At 42.2% G+C, this 19146-nt stretch overlaps 1 protein-coding gene and 1 long non-coding RNA gene across 8 annotated transcripts in view; one reads left to right on the top strand and one right to left on the bottom strand.

Moving 5' to 3' along the window:
- LOC132393293 (uncharacterized) overlaps positions 1–14046 on the top strand; it is an 81694-nt gene extending 67648 nt beyond the window's left edge. Inside the window, exon 3 of the long non-coding RNA XR_009511822.1 lies at positions 6488–14046. This is a non-coding gene — a long non-coding RNA (uncharacterized LOC132393293). The remainder of the gene's footprint in view (positions 1–6487) is intronic.
- Positions 2761–19146, bottom strand: part of mab21l3 (mab-21-like 3) — a 61622-nt gene continuing 45236 nt past the window's right edge. For 4 of the 7 annotated variants that reach the window (XM_059968336.1, XM_059968337.1, XM_059968335.1 and 1 more), the window contains 3 exons: positions 14065–14246; positions 5539–5733; positions 2763–4246 (listed from right to left, as the gene is read on the bottom strand). In XM_059968336.1, coding sequence (XP_059824319.1) covers positions 4013–4246; positions 5539–5733; positions 14065–14246 — 611 coding nt within the window. In that variant the 3' untranslated portion in view covers positions 2763–4012. Of the gene's footprint in view, positions 4247–5538; positions 5734–14064; positions 14247–19146 lie in introns of all 7 variants that reach the window. The other 3 variants (XM_059968339.1, XM_059968338.1, XM_059968341.1) reach the window with 3 other exon arrangements.

Below are 19146 nucleotides of genomic sequence, written 5' to 3'. Positions count from 1 at the left end.
GAATTAGAGGGCATGTGCTGTAAGGAGAGGCTGGATGAACTAGGATTTTTTTCTGCAGTGGATGCTGAGGGGAGATCCAGTGGAGGTTTATAAGATTACAAGAGGCAGAGGTAGACAGCCAGTATCTTTCGCCAGGGTTGAAGTGTCTAATACTAGAGGCCGTACATTTAAGGTGAGCGGGGGCAGGTTCAAAGATGTGCAGGGTCAGTTTCCTGCACAGACATTGGTGGGTGCCTGGAATGCACTGACAGCCTTGATGGAGGACGCACGTATGATAGGAGTGTTCATGAGGCTGTTAGATAAGCACATGAGTATGAGGGATATGGACATTGTGTAGGCAGAATGTCTAGTTGGACATCTGACTAGTAATTTAGTTTGGCACAATGTTGTGCACTGAAGAGCCTGTTGCTGTGCTGTATTGGTCTATGTTCTTTACCAGATCTTGCTCATAATCCCTCGTCTGACTTACCTGAGAGGCTCCTTCCACTAAATGATATGCATTCAAAGTACATGGACTTGCACTAGCAGAACGTCTTTTTGTAGAAAGTCGCTTTTGCAACGGTACTGGTGGCTATGTTGGCAGCTTCTTATTCATCTTTAAACTCTGTAGCTAAATCTCTGAACAGATCCATGTGAGAGCTCTTTAGCACGAGAGCCCAAAAACTGTTCCAGGTCATTCTGGTTACTACAACAAACTCAGCCTCGTTTATTAATTTGACAATGTCTTTTGAGCTTCTTGAATTTTTGAAAATGCAGGGGAGTTGTGCACACTTTGTTACTGCTAAGTCCTTCCCACACCATCCGTTGTTGAATTGGTTACTTTATCACGTGACACAGATCTAAGCCTTAGCTATGCTTACGTTGAAACTTTTCCAAGTTTCCAGAATGCTTGTTTGTCATTGTTTTTCTACCCTGAATGCCAACCCTCCTCAAAAACTGCTTTTGAAAAGTCTCAAAAGGAACAATAATATCCGGGTCTATTGGTAACAATTAATATCTTGGTAAAAATAAAGTGAGGTCAGGAGGCAAACTGTCAGCCATTTCCACAAAAATAATAAAATGTCTAGGAGCATTGTCCAGGTTATATCTTCCACAACAGTTCAATGAAGAGTGAGAAATAACAAGATATAATCTCAAAAAAAAGCAGCACCATCTTCCAGGTTTTGTTAAATCCATAACACCCTTGGGAGATTAGCCTTCAACTATCCCTTTAGAACATTTGGATTCTCTGAGTGGTAGATTAACATGTTGCAATCATGTTGGAAATCGCCTTCAGGAAGAAGGATAAGGCGATCTTTGCTGCCCTGAAGCCTGGAGTAATCTTCTCACGGCCTCCCAGAAGTGCCTTCTCTCATTCTCGTTGAACGTATGTTCAGGAGAGGATCTTCCTTGATGATTTGGTTTCAATCCATGGCACTTGCTATCTCCCCCACAAATTGAAGATGCAGAAGCATTGCACATTTTCTGAAGCATTCAAATCATTCAATTAAGCCATTGCTGGTCTTGAACTTTCCATAACACACAGAGACTCAACATTACCTTTCTTTTCTTTCATGTCTTTCCATTACATGTTCTCTTCATCTCCGATCATCAATCTTCAAACTGTGAGGCACATGCCACAAATTCAGATCTAACCATGTCTTGAAAAAATGATTAAATGAAAATTTTTCTCTATTTATAATATTCTGTCCTTTGAAACACAATGCACTTCCAAGTGTAACATTTTGGATACAAACTGTTATTCTATCCATGTTGTTTGCATCATCCATGCCTCAAGATTTAATGACCAGTAGAGTTTATTTATTTAGGAATATAGCTCAGGAGAGAGAGCGATAGGGAGGAGGAGGTGGGGGTGAGAGGGGTAGAGAGTGGGGAGAGGGGTAGAGGAGGTGGAAGAGGGAGAGAGGAGGAGAAGGGGAGGGGGAGAGGGGTAGGGGAGGGGGAGGGGGAGAGGAGGGGGAACGGGAGAGGGGTAGAGGAGGGAGAGGGGAGAGGGTAGAGGGGAAGGGGAGGAGAGGAGAGGGGAAGGGGAGGGGAGGAGAGGGGAGGCGAGGGGGAGAGGAGTGGGAAGGCGAGGGGGAGAGGGGAGGGGAAGGGGAAGAGGGAGGCAGAGGGGAGGGGTAGAGGAGAGGGGAGGGGGAAGAGGTACAGGAAGAGGGTGGGGGAGAGAAGGGAGGGGGAGGAGGGAGGGAGGAGAGGGGAGGGGGACAGAGAGGAGGGGGGAGGGGGACAGAGAGGAGGGGGGAGGGAGGGGAAAAGGGAGAGAAGGGGGAGGGGGAAGGAGGGGGAGAGGTAAGAGAGAGGAGGGGATGGGAAGGGATGGGAGAGAAGGGGGAGGTGGGTGGGAGGGGTGGAGCAGAGAAGGGGGAGAGGTGAGGAGAGGAGAGGGGAGGGGAGAGTGGGAGAGAGTAGGGGAGGAGGAAGGGAGAAGGGGAGGTGGAGGGGGAGAGGGGAGGGGGTAGAGAGGGGTGAGAGGATGGGGAAGGGGGAGAGGAGGGGGAGAAAGAGAAGGAATGGGGAGAGAGTAGGGGAGGAGGGGAGTTGGGGAGGGGAGGAGGGAAGGAGGGGAGGTGTGGGGAGGGGAGAGGGGGAGAGAGGAGAGCTAGAGAGGGAAAGGAGGGGGAGGGAGAGGGGAGAGAGGGGTGGAGGAGGGTGGGAGGAGGAGGGGGTAGGAGGGGAGGGGGGAAGAGAGGTGGTGAGAGAGTGGGGGAAGTGAGGGAAGGGGAGAGAGAAAAAGGGAGGGGGAGGAAGGATGTTTTAATGTTGTTGTGTTCTGTGTTATTCCACCAGGCATGTTGGCACCAAAATGTGTGGCAACATTCTTTATAGTAAAAATGGTCGACTGTACTTTTCTCCACAGATGCTGCCTGGTCTGCTGAGTTCCTCCAGCATTTTGTGTGTGTGGCTCGTGCAGCTGTCCTTTTAATTTCAAAATTGATAACCAGCAAGCAGTAACATTTGAACAGTAAATCTGTGATAAGGAATGTCCGGCACTGATGCAAATTTAGTTTCCAGTGTACTGCATCAGTGTAATCCGATTGGCAGCGACCGACGAGCCTCTGGTGTGCTTACTTGCATTCCTTTGGCTTAATCTACTACAAAACTTGTCCATAACATTGAAAAGAAATTAAAATACTTCAAAGGATGAAAGCATCTCAAACCTCAAATATTAAGCAAAAATTTAAATATCTAAAATTCTTCTCGAAACAAATGTATGAATACTTCTCCACCAATTGAATACTGAGCTGTCCAGAACTGCAAATGAGTAGCAGCAATATCTATTTCAAAAAATTACATCCCAATAAGTTTATCAACTCTTCAGCTATTCAGAATATACCTTAATTTTAAAAGCAGCAGTGAAATTTATTGGAATTTCCTTTCCATTTGTAAATTCTTTATTTAATACATATCTTGGGCTGAACAGTAGGATTCTCAAAGAAGAAATACGTAAATATTGGTAAAGTGCAGTAGTGGGAATAAATGAGTTAAATTAGAGGTTTTGAAAGTGTCTTTAATTTGGTTTACTAAATATTTTAGATACTCAATGGCAATTGTTGGGTCCCTGGAAATTAATAATTCATTGAATACTGAACAGTGGCTGCAGGTAACACATTTTTTTAAAAAAAGCATTGCACAGCAAAAGCAGATAAAAAATGCTCAATTTGAAAAGACTAATTATTCTTTGTAGAATAAGTGTCCAGAGCAACAAGTCATTTCAAACAAAGATGTTTAAATCTTTTATCACATTACAGAAAAAGAATGTTAGCAATGTAAACAAATAAATGCATAAGAATCTTAGTTTTCTGTCTCTTTAATTTTGGTGGCGGTTGGAGTCTTATTAAAACTATGGAAAGAAATCTGGCAGAAATAGTTGTGTAGTAACTAATTCATTGGTAATATCTGGGACCAGTATTAAAAATAACAACACAATTTTAAGATCGGTAAAAGATGGGGCTTCAAAATGTTTAGAGCAGTGGAACCCATCATTTGCTAACATAAAAGCCTATGAGATTCAGTGGAAGAACACACCAGGGTTCATCAAGAAGTCATTGATTTTCTGGGATGTTATGTCCAGTTCATTTGTGTTAGCATATTTAAACAGGTTGTAACTCTTTACAAAGTAATGTCGGAGGTATCTCTGCAGCACGCATTTCTGAAGTTTCTTTACCAACCGCAGAAAGCACTTCTGGAAATTTTTCCAATCTTTAGAGCGTGGATATTTCTCACAGGTCCAAAACAATAATGTCTGGAAAGATAGAAGTAAGTGGTTACTTCCTTATTAATTTTCGGTGAGGAAGGTCATCATAGATTACAGGGTTACCCCGAGCAGTTATGGAGTAGCAAATGGATTTCAATGCAGGTAAGTGTGAGGTGGTGCAGTCTGGAACGTCAAACCAGTATAGGACTCAAACTATTGATGATAGGGCACCAGGGAGTGTAACGCCACAGAGGGACGTAGGAATAGATGTGCATAGTTCTTTAAAAGCAGCGTCACAGGTAGGGTGGCGAAAAACAGCATTTAGCACGTTGGCCTTTAAGATTCAAGTTCATTAGTCACGGTGAAATGTAGTGTTTGTCTTAACAACCAACACACCAAACAGTGTGCTGGGGGAAGCTTGCAAAGTCTCACCACACATTCTGGCACTAACACAGCATGCCCACAATGCTTGGCAGAACAACACAGAACCCAACAAGCAACAACAGCAAAAGCAAACCCCATTCCTCCCTCCCACCCATGCACATACACAGGCCTTTAACCCCAGAGCAGGCCTCTGTTTCCAGCAGATATAGACTTGGGCCTCGTCAAGTATATTTAATCCTATTGACTGGGTAATTACTTCAGCCACATTAAAATAATCACACCGGAGGAGAAGAATGGAAGGCAGGTTCATCAGACAAAGAAACAGTGGTGAAGTTTCAGATCACGACCACCAGTGATAAATGAGCATCTGAGTATTGGCTGCTGGTAGGACTGACCTCCACACAGTCAACTTACTGGATTGAATCATCCTGGCACTTAGCAGGTGTCATGCCAGCAAGCCTGAACTTAAGCAAACCCATTGAGAGTTGCGCGGTAACACAGTAGTTAGCACAATGCTTTACAGTACCAGTGACCTGGGTTCAATTCCCACCACTGCCGGTAGGGAGTTTGTACGTTCTCCCTGAGACCTCGTGGGTTTCCTCTGGGTGCCCAGATTGGTTGGTAGGTTAATTAGTATTGTAAATTGTCCCAGGATTAAACCATTACTAATGTCTGAAGAGGAAATGTAATCTTCCAAATGCAATCCCAAAAGCTGTGTGAGGATATTTAAATAGAAAATGTTGAGATCAGTTCATGGCAGAGATGATAAAATAATTTACTTTTGTCAACAATTCTGATAAATGTGACAATTCAATAGAGGAGCTAGCAGCTATCAGTATTATGCTTAAACTAAAACCACTGCTCCCAATTTTTCTCTAAATCCATGCACGAGAATAAAGACTGTTTTAGACATGCACATTAGGTCAACTGCTTTGCAAACTGAAGAACATCTCTACCTGTAGATGATAGGATGTAATGACTGGTTTATTTCCAGGACACCAGTGATCTTCCTTCAGTTTTCTTATGACTTGTAAACACTTTAGACGACAGCCACCATCATCATCCGCATCCTCTAATAGCTCCTGCTCTGCACGTGTGAATGAGAGCTGCCAGTGGTAATTTGATCTTGCCAATAAATTAAATCCAAAAGACTGCCAGAACAAAGTAATGCATATTGAATTTATTCAGATAATACAACATGTAAATACTTCTGGCAAGCAGATTTTAGCATTTACTTCTCTTACAAACAAAAATATCTTCCAATCCAATATTTAACAAAAAGAATGCAATTGAAGGACAAACAAATGGGGACTTGTTTTCTTACTGTGAAAGTGAGCCTGTTTTTCAAGGAATATGGAGAAACTACATATATGGTCATAGACCAGGAAATCAATTGCAGTATCTTTCCCCTCCGTTCTATAACTTTAAGCCTTGGTTGCATCTCTAGGTATAAGCAACACACACATGTTCCCACTTCAGTCTACAGTGTCACATCATTGGATAGTTTTCTCTGGAGCTTCACAGAAGACCTAATAGAATTTTTTTTTTAAATTGAGAGGCATAGATTAAGTAGACAGTGAGAATTTTCCTCCTAGGCTAGAAACGTCAAATACTGAGGGACACAGCTTTAAGGTGGGGGGGGGGGTGGTATTTAATGGTGATAGATGGAACAATTTCTTGTTTTAACACATAGAGAGTGGTAGGAACATACTGCCAGGTGTTGTGGTGGAAGCACATACACAAGTAGCAACTAGGAGGCTCTTAAATAGGACTTGGATTAAGCAGGTAATGGAGGGATATAGATCACGCACAGGCAAAAGGAATTAATTTGATATCAAGCTCGGCGCAAACATCAAAGGCTAAAGGGTCTGTTCCTGTATTTTACTGTTCTATGTTCTATTATAGTTTATTTACCCGGAAGCATTTGAAGATCTTTTGAAGGCTCTATGAAAGGTACAGATTTTTTTTTAAATGGAGGATTGAAGGTATGGTCAATATTTTTTCCCTTTGAATATTGCTGATGAAGTAGGCATCAATTAGTCATCTGAAAAGTATTTCTCTTCCAAATTTCCAGTTGGATTTAATATTACACAAAACCTGCGATGAACTGGTCCAATTTGGCAAGTGTCCATGATGCCAACTACTAGAGATTGTTAGACACAGCACATCTTTCAGGAATTATGTGGCCAGCAGGCATTAATACAGACGAGGACCAGTCTTCAAATAAAAACTGTTCAAATGTTACTGCTTGCTGGTTATCAATTTTGAAATTAAAAGGACAGCTACATGAGCAACACACACAAAATACTGGAGGAACTCAGCAGGTCAGGCAGCATCTATGGAGGGAAATAAACAGTCAATATTTCAGGCTGAGACCCTTCATCAGGACTGCTGCTCAATTGTTGTATGTGTTGCTCAAGATTTCCAGCAGTTGCAAAATCTATTGTGTCTCTTATTGGCTATGCGAGCAAACAGTCCTGTCTACAGAGCCCAGGTCACCGGCCTAAACTGGCTCATCAGAGAAATGGTTTGTAAACTGGCATGATCATATGATATTCTGGTGTGCATCAGCCAAACAGACAACAGGCATGCGTTAACTGACCAAAATTAAACCAGGTACCAGACACCTTCATTCAAATTATTTTGTGTGAGATTAAGGATGCTTCCAAATCAGATTTAATTTGTTACTTTGCATTCCGATTTCTGAATGGACATTGACCCATGAACACTACCTCATTATCTTTTTATTTCTATTTTTGCACTACTTATTTAATATATATTTATTGTAATTCATGTTTTTTCTCTTATTATATATTACTGTACTGCTGCCATGAAGACAAGTTTCACGACATATGCTGGTGATATTAAACCTGATTCCGATATTAAACATAATCAAAGGCATATTAGTTCTGTCTGTCAATAATTGGGATTTTTTATACCCAGAGAGTCAGCTTTCACAAGACTAATTCTGGGTTCTCTGTCCTCAGAGGTCTGTGTGAATTTCTTTATCCCAGCAAAGGTGTTCGAACATTCTTAAGTGTCTTATAGGTTGGAGTATGCTCCCATTGTAAATATGTAATTCAATTAAACCTTATGTTAGACTCAAAATATTGAAATAAATGCTGTCACTGAAGCTGTTAAAATTGTATCACCTGTTATTTGTTCTTAATAGGGTAAAAACCTGATGAACTTTGAGTTTGGAGGATGCAGAAAGGGTCTCAAAGAGAACGCGTGCTTGTCATAATGAATAAAGACCTTTTGCATCTATCAGCTTCCACTCTCCAGTGACAAAGTCACAGGCACAACAAGAGGCTAGTAGAAGATTGAAACTCTCTAAAGACAGCAGATGTTAGGTTAATTAAACATTTTTAATGTGAATTGACAGATTTTAGGAATGTATGAATACTAAGGCATATGGAGACAAGGTAGTTGGAACTGGAATATTAGTTGTTCATGATCTAATTGAATGAGGTATCAGTTTCATTAGGCTAAATAACCTTCCCCTATTCTAATGGTGGGCCTTCAAAATCTGTTTAAGTTTATGTACTGACAATAATTTCAATGGCAATTATATCTAGCCATAGATTAAAGGAAGGATTCAAATTTGCTGTCAAAGCAAAACTGGGTGAAAACAATTTTTGCATATATTACTCTGCAGCTGTGAGAAGTATATATCCACATACAGTAAACACATCTAAATTTGCCATCAGAATTTCATTGGTCTCACTTTAATTGTGTAAAGACAGTATTTCACTATCTACATTGAATGTTGTAAAACTGGGGCTTATACCCTCAAATATCAAATTAAACTTCATTAAATCTTTTCATTCTAATCTTTTATTCATTTTTGCTTCTCTTTCTGTATTTGATTTAACAGTGAACGACTGGCCCCTCTGATTTCCGTTCTTTTCAGTCCCTTCATTTATTTCCTTGTCCTTAAATCCAAGAGTTGGAGGAAAACACCTGTTGGCTGACATGTTGGCTGGTGTTCAGGTCCCTACTGCCCTGTTTATCTCATGCACCCACACTTACAGCAGCTGTGAGGGGAATTTTTCTTTAAATTGCAGAGTCAAATCCAATAAATGGAAATTCAAGTGCTGCAGCAATTCAGGTCAATCAAGTAATGCCTGAAAGAAGCTCTTGGTTTTATTGCTGGTTTACTATTTTCATCCTTGTGTATTTGTATCAATTTCTCTTCAGAAAATAATGCTGCTGATTTGATACAACTTTTCCCTCAACTTCAGTGGCATCAAACATTCCTAGAAATGATCTTCCCTTTGCTGTAAAGCAAATTGCTGGAAGAACTCAGCAAGTCAGGCAGCACCTGTGGAGTCTCGATGAGCGACTCTCGGAAAGAGGGTGTGCAGAGTTTGAGAGAATCTTGGTGGATTGAAAGCTGAGTAAAGCAGACATTGGTAGGTATGGATTATCTGAGATCTATTCACCCCATTGGCTTGCAGTCTACTAGTGGGGAATATGAGGTACCATTCTTCCAGTTTGTGTTTGGTGTTGCTCTGGTAGAGGAGAAGGCTGAGGATAGAATGTCTATGTGGCAATGGGAAGACGAGTTGACATGGTATGCAAATTGGAACTCACGATGGGTTATTGTGGAACCATTTGCTTTTCACTCACACACACTTAATCCAGAGGGCCTCCACTTGTTCCTTTCACCCATCATCCCTCCCTTATGCAGTTTCATTCCTCTCTGTCCTTATTTATCAGATTCCAGAATGTACAGCCCTTTGTTGTCTCCACTTAACACTTCCTTCTGCCTCTGCCTCCTCCTCTTATCACCACTATCTGGCTCCATCTGTCCAACATACCGTTTTTCACTCGGTTCCACCCATTACCACCCAGCTGCTCCTTCACCCTTAACTTTATACAGGCTATCTCCCCTCTACAGTTTCAGGGTCTCAATTTGGAAAAAAAATCTATCTGTACTCACAGATGCTGCCTGACCCATCGAGTCCCTCCTGCAGTTTGTGTGTGGCATCTTGATGACATTTTTGTAGTGTCTGTAGTCCTTTGTCTCCCTATCTTTGTCAACAATGGTTTCATATGGACCATAATGTACCACAAACTGGGACTGTTATAATGGAACTACAATCAGATATGAACTTGTGTATATGTGCCTATTTCTCCAAACATAGAACAAGCAAACTTGGCAATGGTACACCTTTGTATTTCATAGTCCTGATTGTTGAATGTGTTCTTAGAACAAGAATAACATTGGATTCACATACTTATGGCAACACACCTTCAATTGATGCAAAATATCACAAAAACAAACTACATTGTTACTCTTCAGTGCCAATTTTTGTCCTTTGAATTGTGCAGGAAATACTAAAGGTGCGAACTACAAATCACTGTCATTGTTGTAGTTAATTTCTTGATTCCCCTCATGTTCAAAACTCCTCACAGCCTTTTCCTGACTTCACACAGCTTTCTGATGTAGCAACAATTGTTGCTGAGTTGAATAATAGGGAAGGCAACAGCAGGGAGAATCAGTGACATGTAAACATCATCTGGCATTGTTCATTGCAACTCCTTTTAAAAAATAACACTTCATAGGGCATATGTACAAAATTAAGGGAGGGAAGTTTAGGGGAGATATCAGGGGTAAGTTTTTTTTTACACAGATGGTTGTGAGTGCCTGGAATGACTTGCTAGGAATGGTGGTGGAGGCTAAAACATTAGGGGTATTTAAGAGCCTCTTGGACAGGCACATGGATGAAAGAAAAAATGGAGGGTTACGGGGTAGTGTGGGTTTAGTACTTTTTTAAAGGATTATATGGGTGGGCACAACATAGAGGGCTGTAGGGCCTGTACTGTGCTGTTATGTTCTATGGTTCTATATTTTAATAAAATACCTGTTTTCCCTCCTCCCTCTCCCAACAATAGCAGCCCGATATGGATTTGGGGAAGTGGGCATTGCTTGTAGTCCTACATCCAGCTAGTATGCAGAGTTTCTTCACATCTCCACTCCACCCCCTCCATGAACTTGATAATTAGATTATCACAATATTATTAAGGAACAACCCCCCCCCCCACCTCCAGTTGTAATAGTGTAAAAACTTACTGTATGGCATTTACATATGCTCAAAAACCTGATTTAAAGGTTACCAATATTTGCCAACTGATCCTTCTTGTGAATGGAATCTTTTAGCTCAGAACATCCTTTGTATATAATAACCAATCTCCTAGGGCACAGCTAGTTAAGAATAAATACATTACTGATCAAGGTACGGGTGGTGCTTAATGGATCGGAGCGGGCACAGTTGGTGAAAGAGAAGACAATGAGAGAGTGAGAAGAATGGAAATGGAAGAAATGAGGCAGAGGGAGAGGAGGGGAAACAGTAGGGAGGGGTGGAGAGGAAGAAAAAGTGCTTTAAAGGAGGAAAGGAGAACTGATGAATGGGAAATTCACATTAGAAGGCAATTCACCACTACTTACTGAAGTATATTTAGAAGACAGCCATGTAATCAGATTTTGCCAGTGATGCTTAAATCCATATGAACGTTTTCAAAGAAGGACCCCAAATGTTGTTTGGGGTGAATATAATACCATGCGATTACAATTATGTCTGTATAAGGAGCAGAGAAACTTCTTACTGTGACAAGAACTAGGAACGTAGAATGAAGGTGGTCTGCCAGGGATAGCAGTGAAGGCAAATTCAGTTATGACCATCAGTAACTGAAAAGTAGGGAAGCTCTGCTCTTCGGCCAAGTAAATACTTGATCACAGGGCCAAGTTTAGTGTTATAAAAATCCCAAACTAAACAAATCAAATATTTTGTTTCTACTCATGATGTCTTCTTGTTCAAAACTGCAACTTATGTATACCCAATGCAAACCCAATGTATACTAGACAGGTGAAGTTCCTCACTCCCCATGAGCTCTCCATCTAAAACACAATGTTTTTAACTGACTGAGAAATTGCTCCAAGACCGGTTTTCTACCCAGTACTACAAGGTAGCATTCATGATTAATATTTCATATGTTAGCACCTACACATTGATAAATAGCCACATACAGCCCATCTAGTTGTTTGCAGAAGCCAAGAACTAGAAAAAAATGTCAGCATGAATGTCTTAACTAATTACACTAATTAGGGACTACCGCTGGAGGATATTTTACATTTATTTTTACTTCTCCACATAAATAATCTCTGTCAGGTCCAAGATTGCCCTTATTACCACAGGGATAGTCTTGTACATGGAGTACGAGACCAATTCATGATCACCAGGGGAAGTAATGCATCTCAATCAGCAGGTTGCCTGTTGTTTCATAATTGTCACAGTTTATTTTGAGAATATAATCCAAAAAATGTTATCTGATTGTGAAGAACTTAGGGATTCTGATATCATAAAAGGTTTAATCTGTTCTGTTCTCCTAGCCATGTTGTCCTTTTACCCCTGCCCTCACAGTTTTCCCTTTGCAATTGCACCCAAATCATCTCTAGCAAATTCTCTTTATTCATGTTACCTCACCACACTCCAAGATCTATACTTAACCCTTTCTTTTCTTTGTCTGTACTATAGAAACAATAGTAGACCATTCAGTCCTTTGAGCATGTCATATCCCTGTTTTTTTTAATATCCCTAAGTGTTACAGTCATAAAGGGAATATTCCCATGAATGATAGAAGTTTTCTTTCAAACTGCTTCAGCTACTTGTACTGGGAATGAAAAGAGTCATTCACTTTCTTCTAAATTTGTGGAGTCAAAAAGGAAAGAATAAAACTGGTCACACCCACCAGGACTGATAAGGCACTAAAATCAGACATGTAGTCATTCCCTGTCCTGTCAACCTTGCAAAGTTCTCATTACATTTGGAGACCGATATGCAAAATGTTGAAGATGTCCTATATGTGAGTCAAGCAATGTCCTGGTAAAGGCAGATTTACAGAATTATATGCTACAGTGTGCCAGACTCCTCTAACCCGTCCTGGTATATTCTGTCTCACCAACAAGACAGACTCAGAGGTGGAGACAGAATGGTTTAAATGTAGGAGGTAAAAGGACAGGCAATCCCCACCAATGATTCCAGATTTCCGAAAGTCTCCTGGCATCAGGTCAAAGCCCTTATTAGCTAGCATTCACCCTCAGATGGATTATTTCTTCCATGTTGAAATCCTCTTAGAAAACACACTGAAAGCAGCAGAGTACAGAACATACTCAGGGTGGGGATCTTCAAAGCTTTCTTGACTATCTGAAGTAATGCCCAGATATGTCCAGCTAACAACAAACAGGATACCTCATCCCTACACAAAAAAGCAAAAGAAATTATTTTTAATTACCTCCCTCCTACTATTACCCTCTCTTTGGTTCTATTTTTCCAGCCCCAGGGCATCCATTTTCTGAATGATATATCAAGGTAGCCTTATCATGGACAGATCAGACAGCTTGTTCTTCTTTCCAACACAAGTCTCGCATCTCCCCAGAAGCACCATATGACCTCTTCACCAATGACTACATTCCTGCCCATGCTACAAGCTCAGTCACCAAAGTTACAGGCAACACAACTGTGATTGGCCTAATCACAAACAATAATGAATTTGCATATAGAGAGGAGGTGCTGAAGCTGTCCGATTGGTGCAGGAACCACAACCTATCACTCAACATCAAGACAACAAAAGAAATGATGATTGACTTCACAAAGGCAAGAGGTCCCAAACAAGCCCCACTATTTATTTATTATGTGGTCTCCAGTTTCAAGATTTTGAGGTGAACATCACCAAGCTCTCTTGGTCTGTCAACACAACCTTAACAGAAGGGAAGATACAACAGTGACTAGACGACCTGAGGTGCTTAAAGAGAGCTAATCTGCCCCAAATATCGCTGGCCAACTTTTATTGATGTGTGATAGAGAGCCTACTGACATACAGAATGACAGTGTGGAACTCTAGCTGCAGTAAGACAAATCACAAAGCACTCCAACGGGTGATTAGTATGGCTCAGCACATCATTGAGACTCAACTACCATAAGTGGAGACAAACTATAATTCTTGATGCCTCATAAAATCATTGAACACCCATCCCATCCTGGACACTGTTCAATCTCCTGCTGTCTAGTAGGAGATACAAAAGCATTTTAGCCAAGACAGTAAGATTGAAAAGCAGCTTCTTCCCAAGAGCTGTTGTGCAGTTGATCAATGCTACATCCTGGCTTACCAATGACCTTTGAGTGTTGTGGACAAAAAAAAATCACTTAATACTTGCAAATGTGGGGTTTCTTTTTAGTTCAGCTGTACCACATGCACTGTAAATACCTGTTTTGCACGGACTGGAGTAGCACTGCAATCTCATTGTCTTGAGCAATGACAATAAATTTCTATTCTGTTCTAAACCCAACTTAATAGGTATGCACTTTTATAAATATCTTCATATTCTTGATATGTAATTCACACTCAACTTTCCATTAAACTGATCAAATTTCTCATCATATTATTATATTATTATATATTGTTTCTTTGTTTAGTACCTTAACAGTTCGAGCCTTTTCTTTTGATGGCCAACGCTTCAGGAACCGTGGCCAGCGTGCCTTTTTTGGCCAGTGGTTGGCAATTTCGATGGCTGGTACCAGCTCCACTTCCACATGTTGTTCTGACGTTTCCACAGCAAGTCGGATGGTAGGGCCAACACTTTCCAAGATATTGACTTTTCCTGTGGGCCAGAGCAGCATTTTTCTTTAGAAATTGGATTAGTGCTTGGAGGTAGTGTACTGGGGTTAAGAAGAAAGATAAAAGAAAGTGCAGGAAAAAGAAAAAGGGAAAGAGAATACAACAATCTGCAGGTTAAGTCCACACCAAAGACTTTGTATTAGAATAAAACACAAAGATAAAGATAAATTTTTCAATCTACCTAGGCAGTTTAAACTAACCTGTACAGTAGTCTATAGGATATAATTACTAAAATATCATGCAAATAAATACAAAAACAAATTTCAGAAGGAACAAGTTACGGGCTAGAAATCCTATATAACATTTCTAGCTGACTGACAGATTTTGTATGAAAAATCCTAAAATCACTAAATGCAAACAGCAATGGCCATGCAATAATGAATTATAGCGAGGTCTGCTCTGTAATGACAGGGATGCACTGTCCCAGTGGCCCACTTCTGGAGGAATGACGTCCCATGACTGTCAGAATCATTTTGCATTTGCTCACACATTCACAACATTGACATTAGAATGCCACTCTCACTCTTGAGTGAATCAGATAGTGGCACTTCAGTAATTCTTGTTACCTGCAGACAAGTTAAGGGCCTACTTTTCCTTTGCATCAAGGACAGCTATATTATATTCTGCAAACAAGCTGATCCAAATCCAAAATAGCTCACATTTAGCATAAATTAAATTTTTACAATGTGATTTCAACAGCTTAATTTATATCAGCTATGATTTGCCTTGCAACTCTACTCGTCCAGTGTTGAAATAAAACATAAAAGCATGATGTTGATGGGAAACTAGTCAAATGCAACATTTATGTCTTATGAACATTCTCACCACAGGTGACTAATAGAGATCTACAAGATACCAAACAATCTGGCCCCACATGCTCAGATACACACCCTGAATGAATTTCCATCTGTCATTGTGTAATTGGCAGGTTTTCCACTGGAAGTTCCTTTTGGAGATGATCTCTGGTGTGCACTTGGCAAAGTTACCTGCCTATTACTCAAACAAAAAGGCTTGGAATTCAAAACAGTTGAAAAGGAACTTTTATTTCCCTTACTGTTTCAGGTCTGCCCTTCCCAAAATTCACCCTTATCTTCACCTAATGCAGTTGTCATGGCAACCAGTTTTGAATGGGCCACTTTTTTCAACAGTTTTTAAAATGAGAACCATTTTATCTTGTGGGTTTTTGAATCAGAAAATACATATAAACTAATCTGCACAGGGACCAACAAGGGAAAATATGCATTTATCAGCTACAGGTTAAATTCTAACTTATCTAAAATTATATGTAGGGGGAACGTGTGGGCTGGTGAAAGCTGCTGGGAGGCTTCAGCACTTCCACACCAGAGATAACTCACACACCACTCTTTCCTGGTGATTTACTAACTACATCTCAATGCTGGACACCTTGTGGAGTCTAGTAGCAGAACATGAACTTGTGGCACTTTTCTGCCACAGTGAGTTGCAAATCTGTCAGCTGAACATAGGCCAGGACGAATATCAACTCCATTCATTTCATAGATTTGTAGTAATGAAGCAGTCCATCAGCCCAACTTGTTAATGACGTCAATGTGCCTGTTGAGAGGCCATGCCTCCAGCTGCTCGTTACACATAGGAAAACTTGCTGTGTAGGAAAACTTGCTCCTCAGGTCCCTTTTACAACTTTCTCCATTTCCCCTTCAATAGGACCACAAAGGCCGTTTCCCCATTTCCCCTTCAATGGGACCACAAAGGCCGTTTCCCCATCTCCCCTTCAATGGGACCATAAAGGCCGTTTCCCCATCTCCCCTTCAATGGGACCACAAAGGTAGTTTCCCCTTACTCCTTCAATAGGACCACAAAGGCCATTTCCCCATCTCCCCTTCAATGGGACCACAAAGGCCGTTTCCCCATCTCCCCTTCAATGGGACCACAAAGGTCGTTTCACCTTACTCCTTCAATGGGACCACAAAGGCCGTTTCCCCATCTCCCCTTCAATGGGACCACAAAGGCCGTTTCCCCATCTCCCCTTCAATGGGACCATAAAGGCCGTTTCCCCTTACTCCTTCAATGGGACCACAAAGGCCGTTTCCCCATCTCCCCTTCAATGGGACCATAAAGGCCGTTTCCCCATCTCCCCTTCAATGGGACCACAAAGGCCGTTTCCCCATCTCCCCTTCAATGGGACCACAAAGGTCGTTTCCCCTTACTCCTTCAATGGGACCACAAAGGCCGTTTCCCCATCTCCCCTTCAATGGGACCACAAAGGTCGTTTCCCCTTACTCCTTCAATAGGACCACAAAGGTCGTTTCCCCATCTCCCCTTCAATGGGACCACAAAGGTCGTTTCCCCATCTCCCCTTCAATGGGACCACAAAGGCCGTTTCCCCTTACTCCTTCAATGGGACCACAAAGGCCGTTTCCCCATCTCCCCTTCAATGGGACCATAAAGGTCGTTTCCCCTTACTCCTTCAATGGGACTACAAAGGTCGTTTCCCCTTACTCCTTCAATGGGACCACAAAGGTCGTTTCCCCTTACTCCTTCAATGGGACCACAAAGGCCGTTTCCCCTTACTCCTTCAATGGGACCACAAAGGCCGTTTCCCCATCTCCCCTTCAATGGGACCACAAAGGTCGTTTCCCCTTACTCCTTCAATGGGACCACAAAGGCCATTTCCCCTTACTCCTTCAATGGGACCACAAAGGTCGTTTCCCCATCTCCCCTTCAATGGGACCACAAAGGTCATTTCCCCATCTCCCCTTCAATGGGACCACAAAGGCCGTTTCCCCTTACTCCTTCAATGGGACCACAAAGGTCGTTTCCCCTTACTCCTTCAATGGGACCACAAAGGCCGTTTCCCCTTACTCCTTCAATGGGACCACAAAGGTCGTTTCCCCTTACTCCTTCAATGGGACCACAAAGGCCGTTTCCCCTTACTCCTTCAATGGGACCACAAAGGTCGTTTCCCCTTACTCCTTCAATGGGACCACAAAGGCCGTTTCCCCTTACTCCTTCAATGGGACCACAAAGGGCGTTTCCCCATCTCCCCTTCAATGGGACCACAAAGGCCGTTTCCCCTTACTCCTTCAATGGGACCACAAAGGCCGTTTCCCCATCTCCCCTTCAATGGGACCACAAAGGCCGTTTCCCCTTACTCCTTCAATGGGACCACAAAGGTCGTTTCCCCTTACTCCTTCAATGGGACCACAAAGGTCGTTTCCCCTTACTCCTTCAATGGGACCACAAAGGTCGTTTCCCCTTACTCCTTCAATGGGACCACAAAGGCCGTTTCCCCTTACTCCTTCAATGGGACCACAAAGGCCGTTTCCCCATCTCCCCTTCAATGGGACCACAAAGGTCGTTTCCCCTTACTCCTTCAATGGGACCACAAAGGTCGTTTCCCCTTATTCCTTCAATGGGACCACAAAGGCCGTTTCCCCTTACTCCTTCAATGGGACCACAAAGGCCGTTTCCCCATCTCCCCTTCAATGGGACTACAAAGGTCGTTTCCCCTTACTCCTTCAATGGGACCACAAAGGTCGTTTCCCCTTACTCCTTCAATGGGACCACAAAGGTCGTTTCCCCTTACTCCTTCAATGGGACCACAAAGGCCGTTTCCCCATCTCCCCTTCAATGGGACCACAAAGGTCGTTTCCCCTTACTCCTTCAATGGGACCACAAAGGTCGTTTCCTCTTACTCCTTCAATGGGACCACAAAGGTCGTTTCCCCTTACTCCTTCAATGGGACCACAAAGGCCGTTTCCCCATCTCCCCTTCAATGGGACCACAAAGGCCGTTTCCCCTTACTCCTTCAATGGGACCACAAAGGTCGTTTCCCCTTACTCCTTCAATGGGACCACAAAGGTCGTTTCCCCTTACTCCTTCAATGGGACCACAAAGGCCGTTTCCCCTTACTCCTTCAATGGGACCATAAAGGCCGTTTCCCCATCTCCCCTTCAATGGGACCACAAAGGCCGTTTCCCCTTACTCCTTCAATGGGACCACAAAGGTCGTTTCCCCTTACTCCTTCAATGGGACCACAAAGGTCGTTTCCCCTTACTCCTTCAATGGGACCACAAAGGCCGTTTCCCCTTACTCCTTCAATGGGACCATAAAGGCCGTTTCCCCATCTCCCCTCAATGGGACCACAAAGGCCGTTTCCCCTTACTCCTTCAATGGGACCACAAAGGCCGTTTCCCCATCTCCCCTTCAATGGGACCACAAAGGCCGTTTCCCCTTACTCCTTCAATAGGACCACAAAGGCCGTTTCCCCATCTCCCCTTCAATGGGACCACAAAGGCCGTTTCCCCTTACTCCTTCAATGGGACTGTAAAAGGCTGTCATGACTAAGTAGATTTAGTTAATTTATATTTTTTGAATGAGCTTAATTAAATGGTTTAGGGTTGAAAGGGCTTCAATTTTTTCAAATTGTCCTATTGAATTTTGTGAAGTTGTTCTTGAATAAACTTTAAGCGAGAGTACAGTTTAGTTATTTGTCAAAGACTCAACACTTGTTTCACCCATATCTCCCCTAATTTTACCCCCTCCCCCGCACATGACATTATTACATAGCTCAACATTTGAGATTTGGACTCTTTCACAGATCATGTTTCAAACAGCATATACACTATGTAGAAGTAGATCCTTTGTCCATTATTCAATGATGAATGGACTGCGCTCACTAATGATCACTCGTTGCACAACTATATAACATGAGAGTCATTGTGCTGTGACGAAGAAGTATCCTCAGTATGCTGCAATCAATGTAATTTTTTGTTAACGTTATGTTGTAGTCTATGTATCAGGCTCCAAAAACATCGATACTGCCGGCTCTTCCTTCTCCATGGTAATGCTGGCTCCACTTATTCCAAGTCTTCCCATCAACTTGCACAGACTGAAAAGGGCTA

This window comes from Hypanus sabinus, chromosome 4, assembly GCF_030144855.1.
Source record: "Hypanus sabinus isolate sHypSab1 chromosome 4, sHypSab1.hap1, whole genome shotgun sequence".
In the NCBI taxonomy this organism is placed as follows: Eukaryota; Metazoa; Chordata; class Chondrichthyes; order Myliobatiformes; family Dasyatidae; genus Hypanus; species Hypanus sabinus.
Note: the sequence above shows the minus strand (reverse complement) of the source record. Positions and strands in the feature narration are given on the sequence as shown.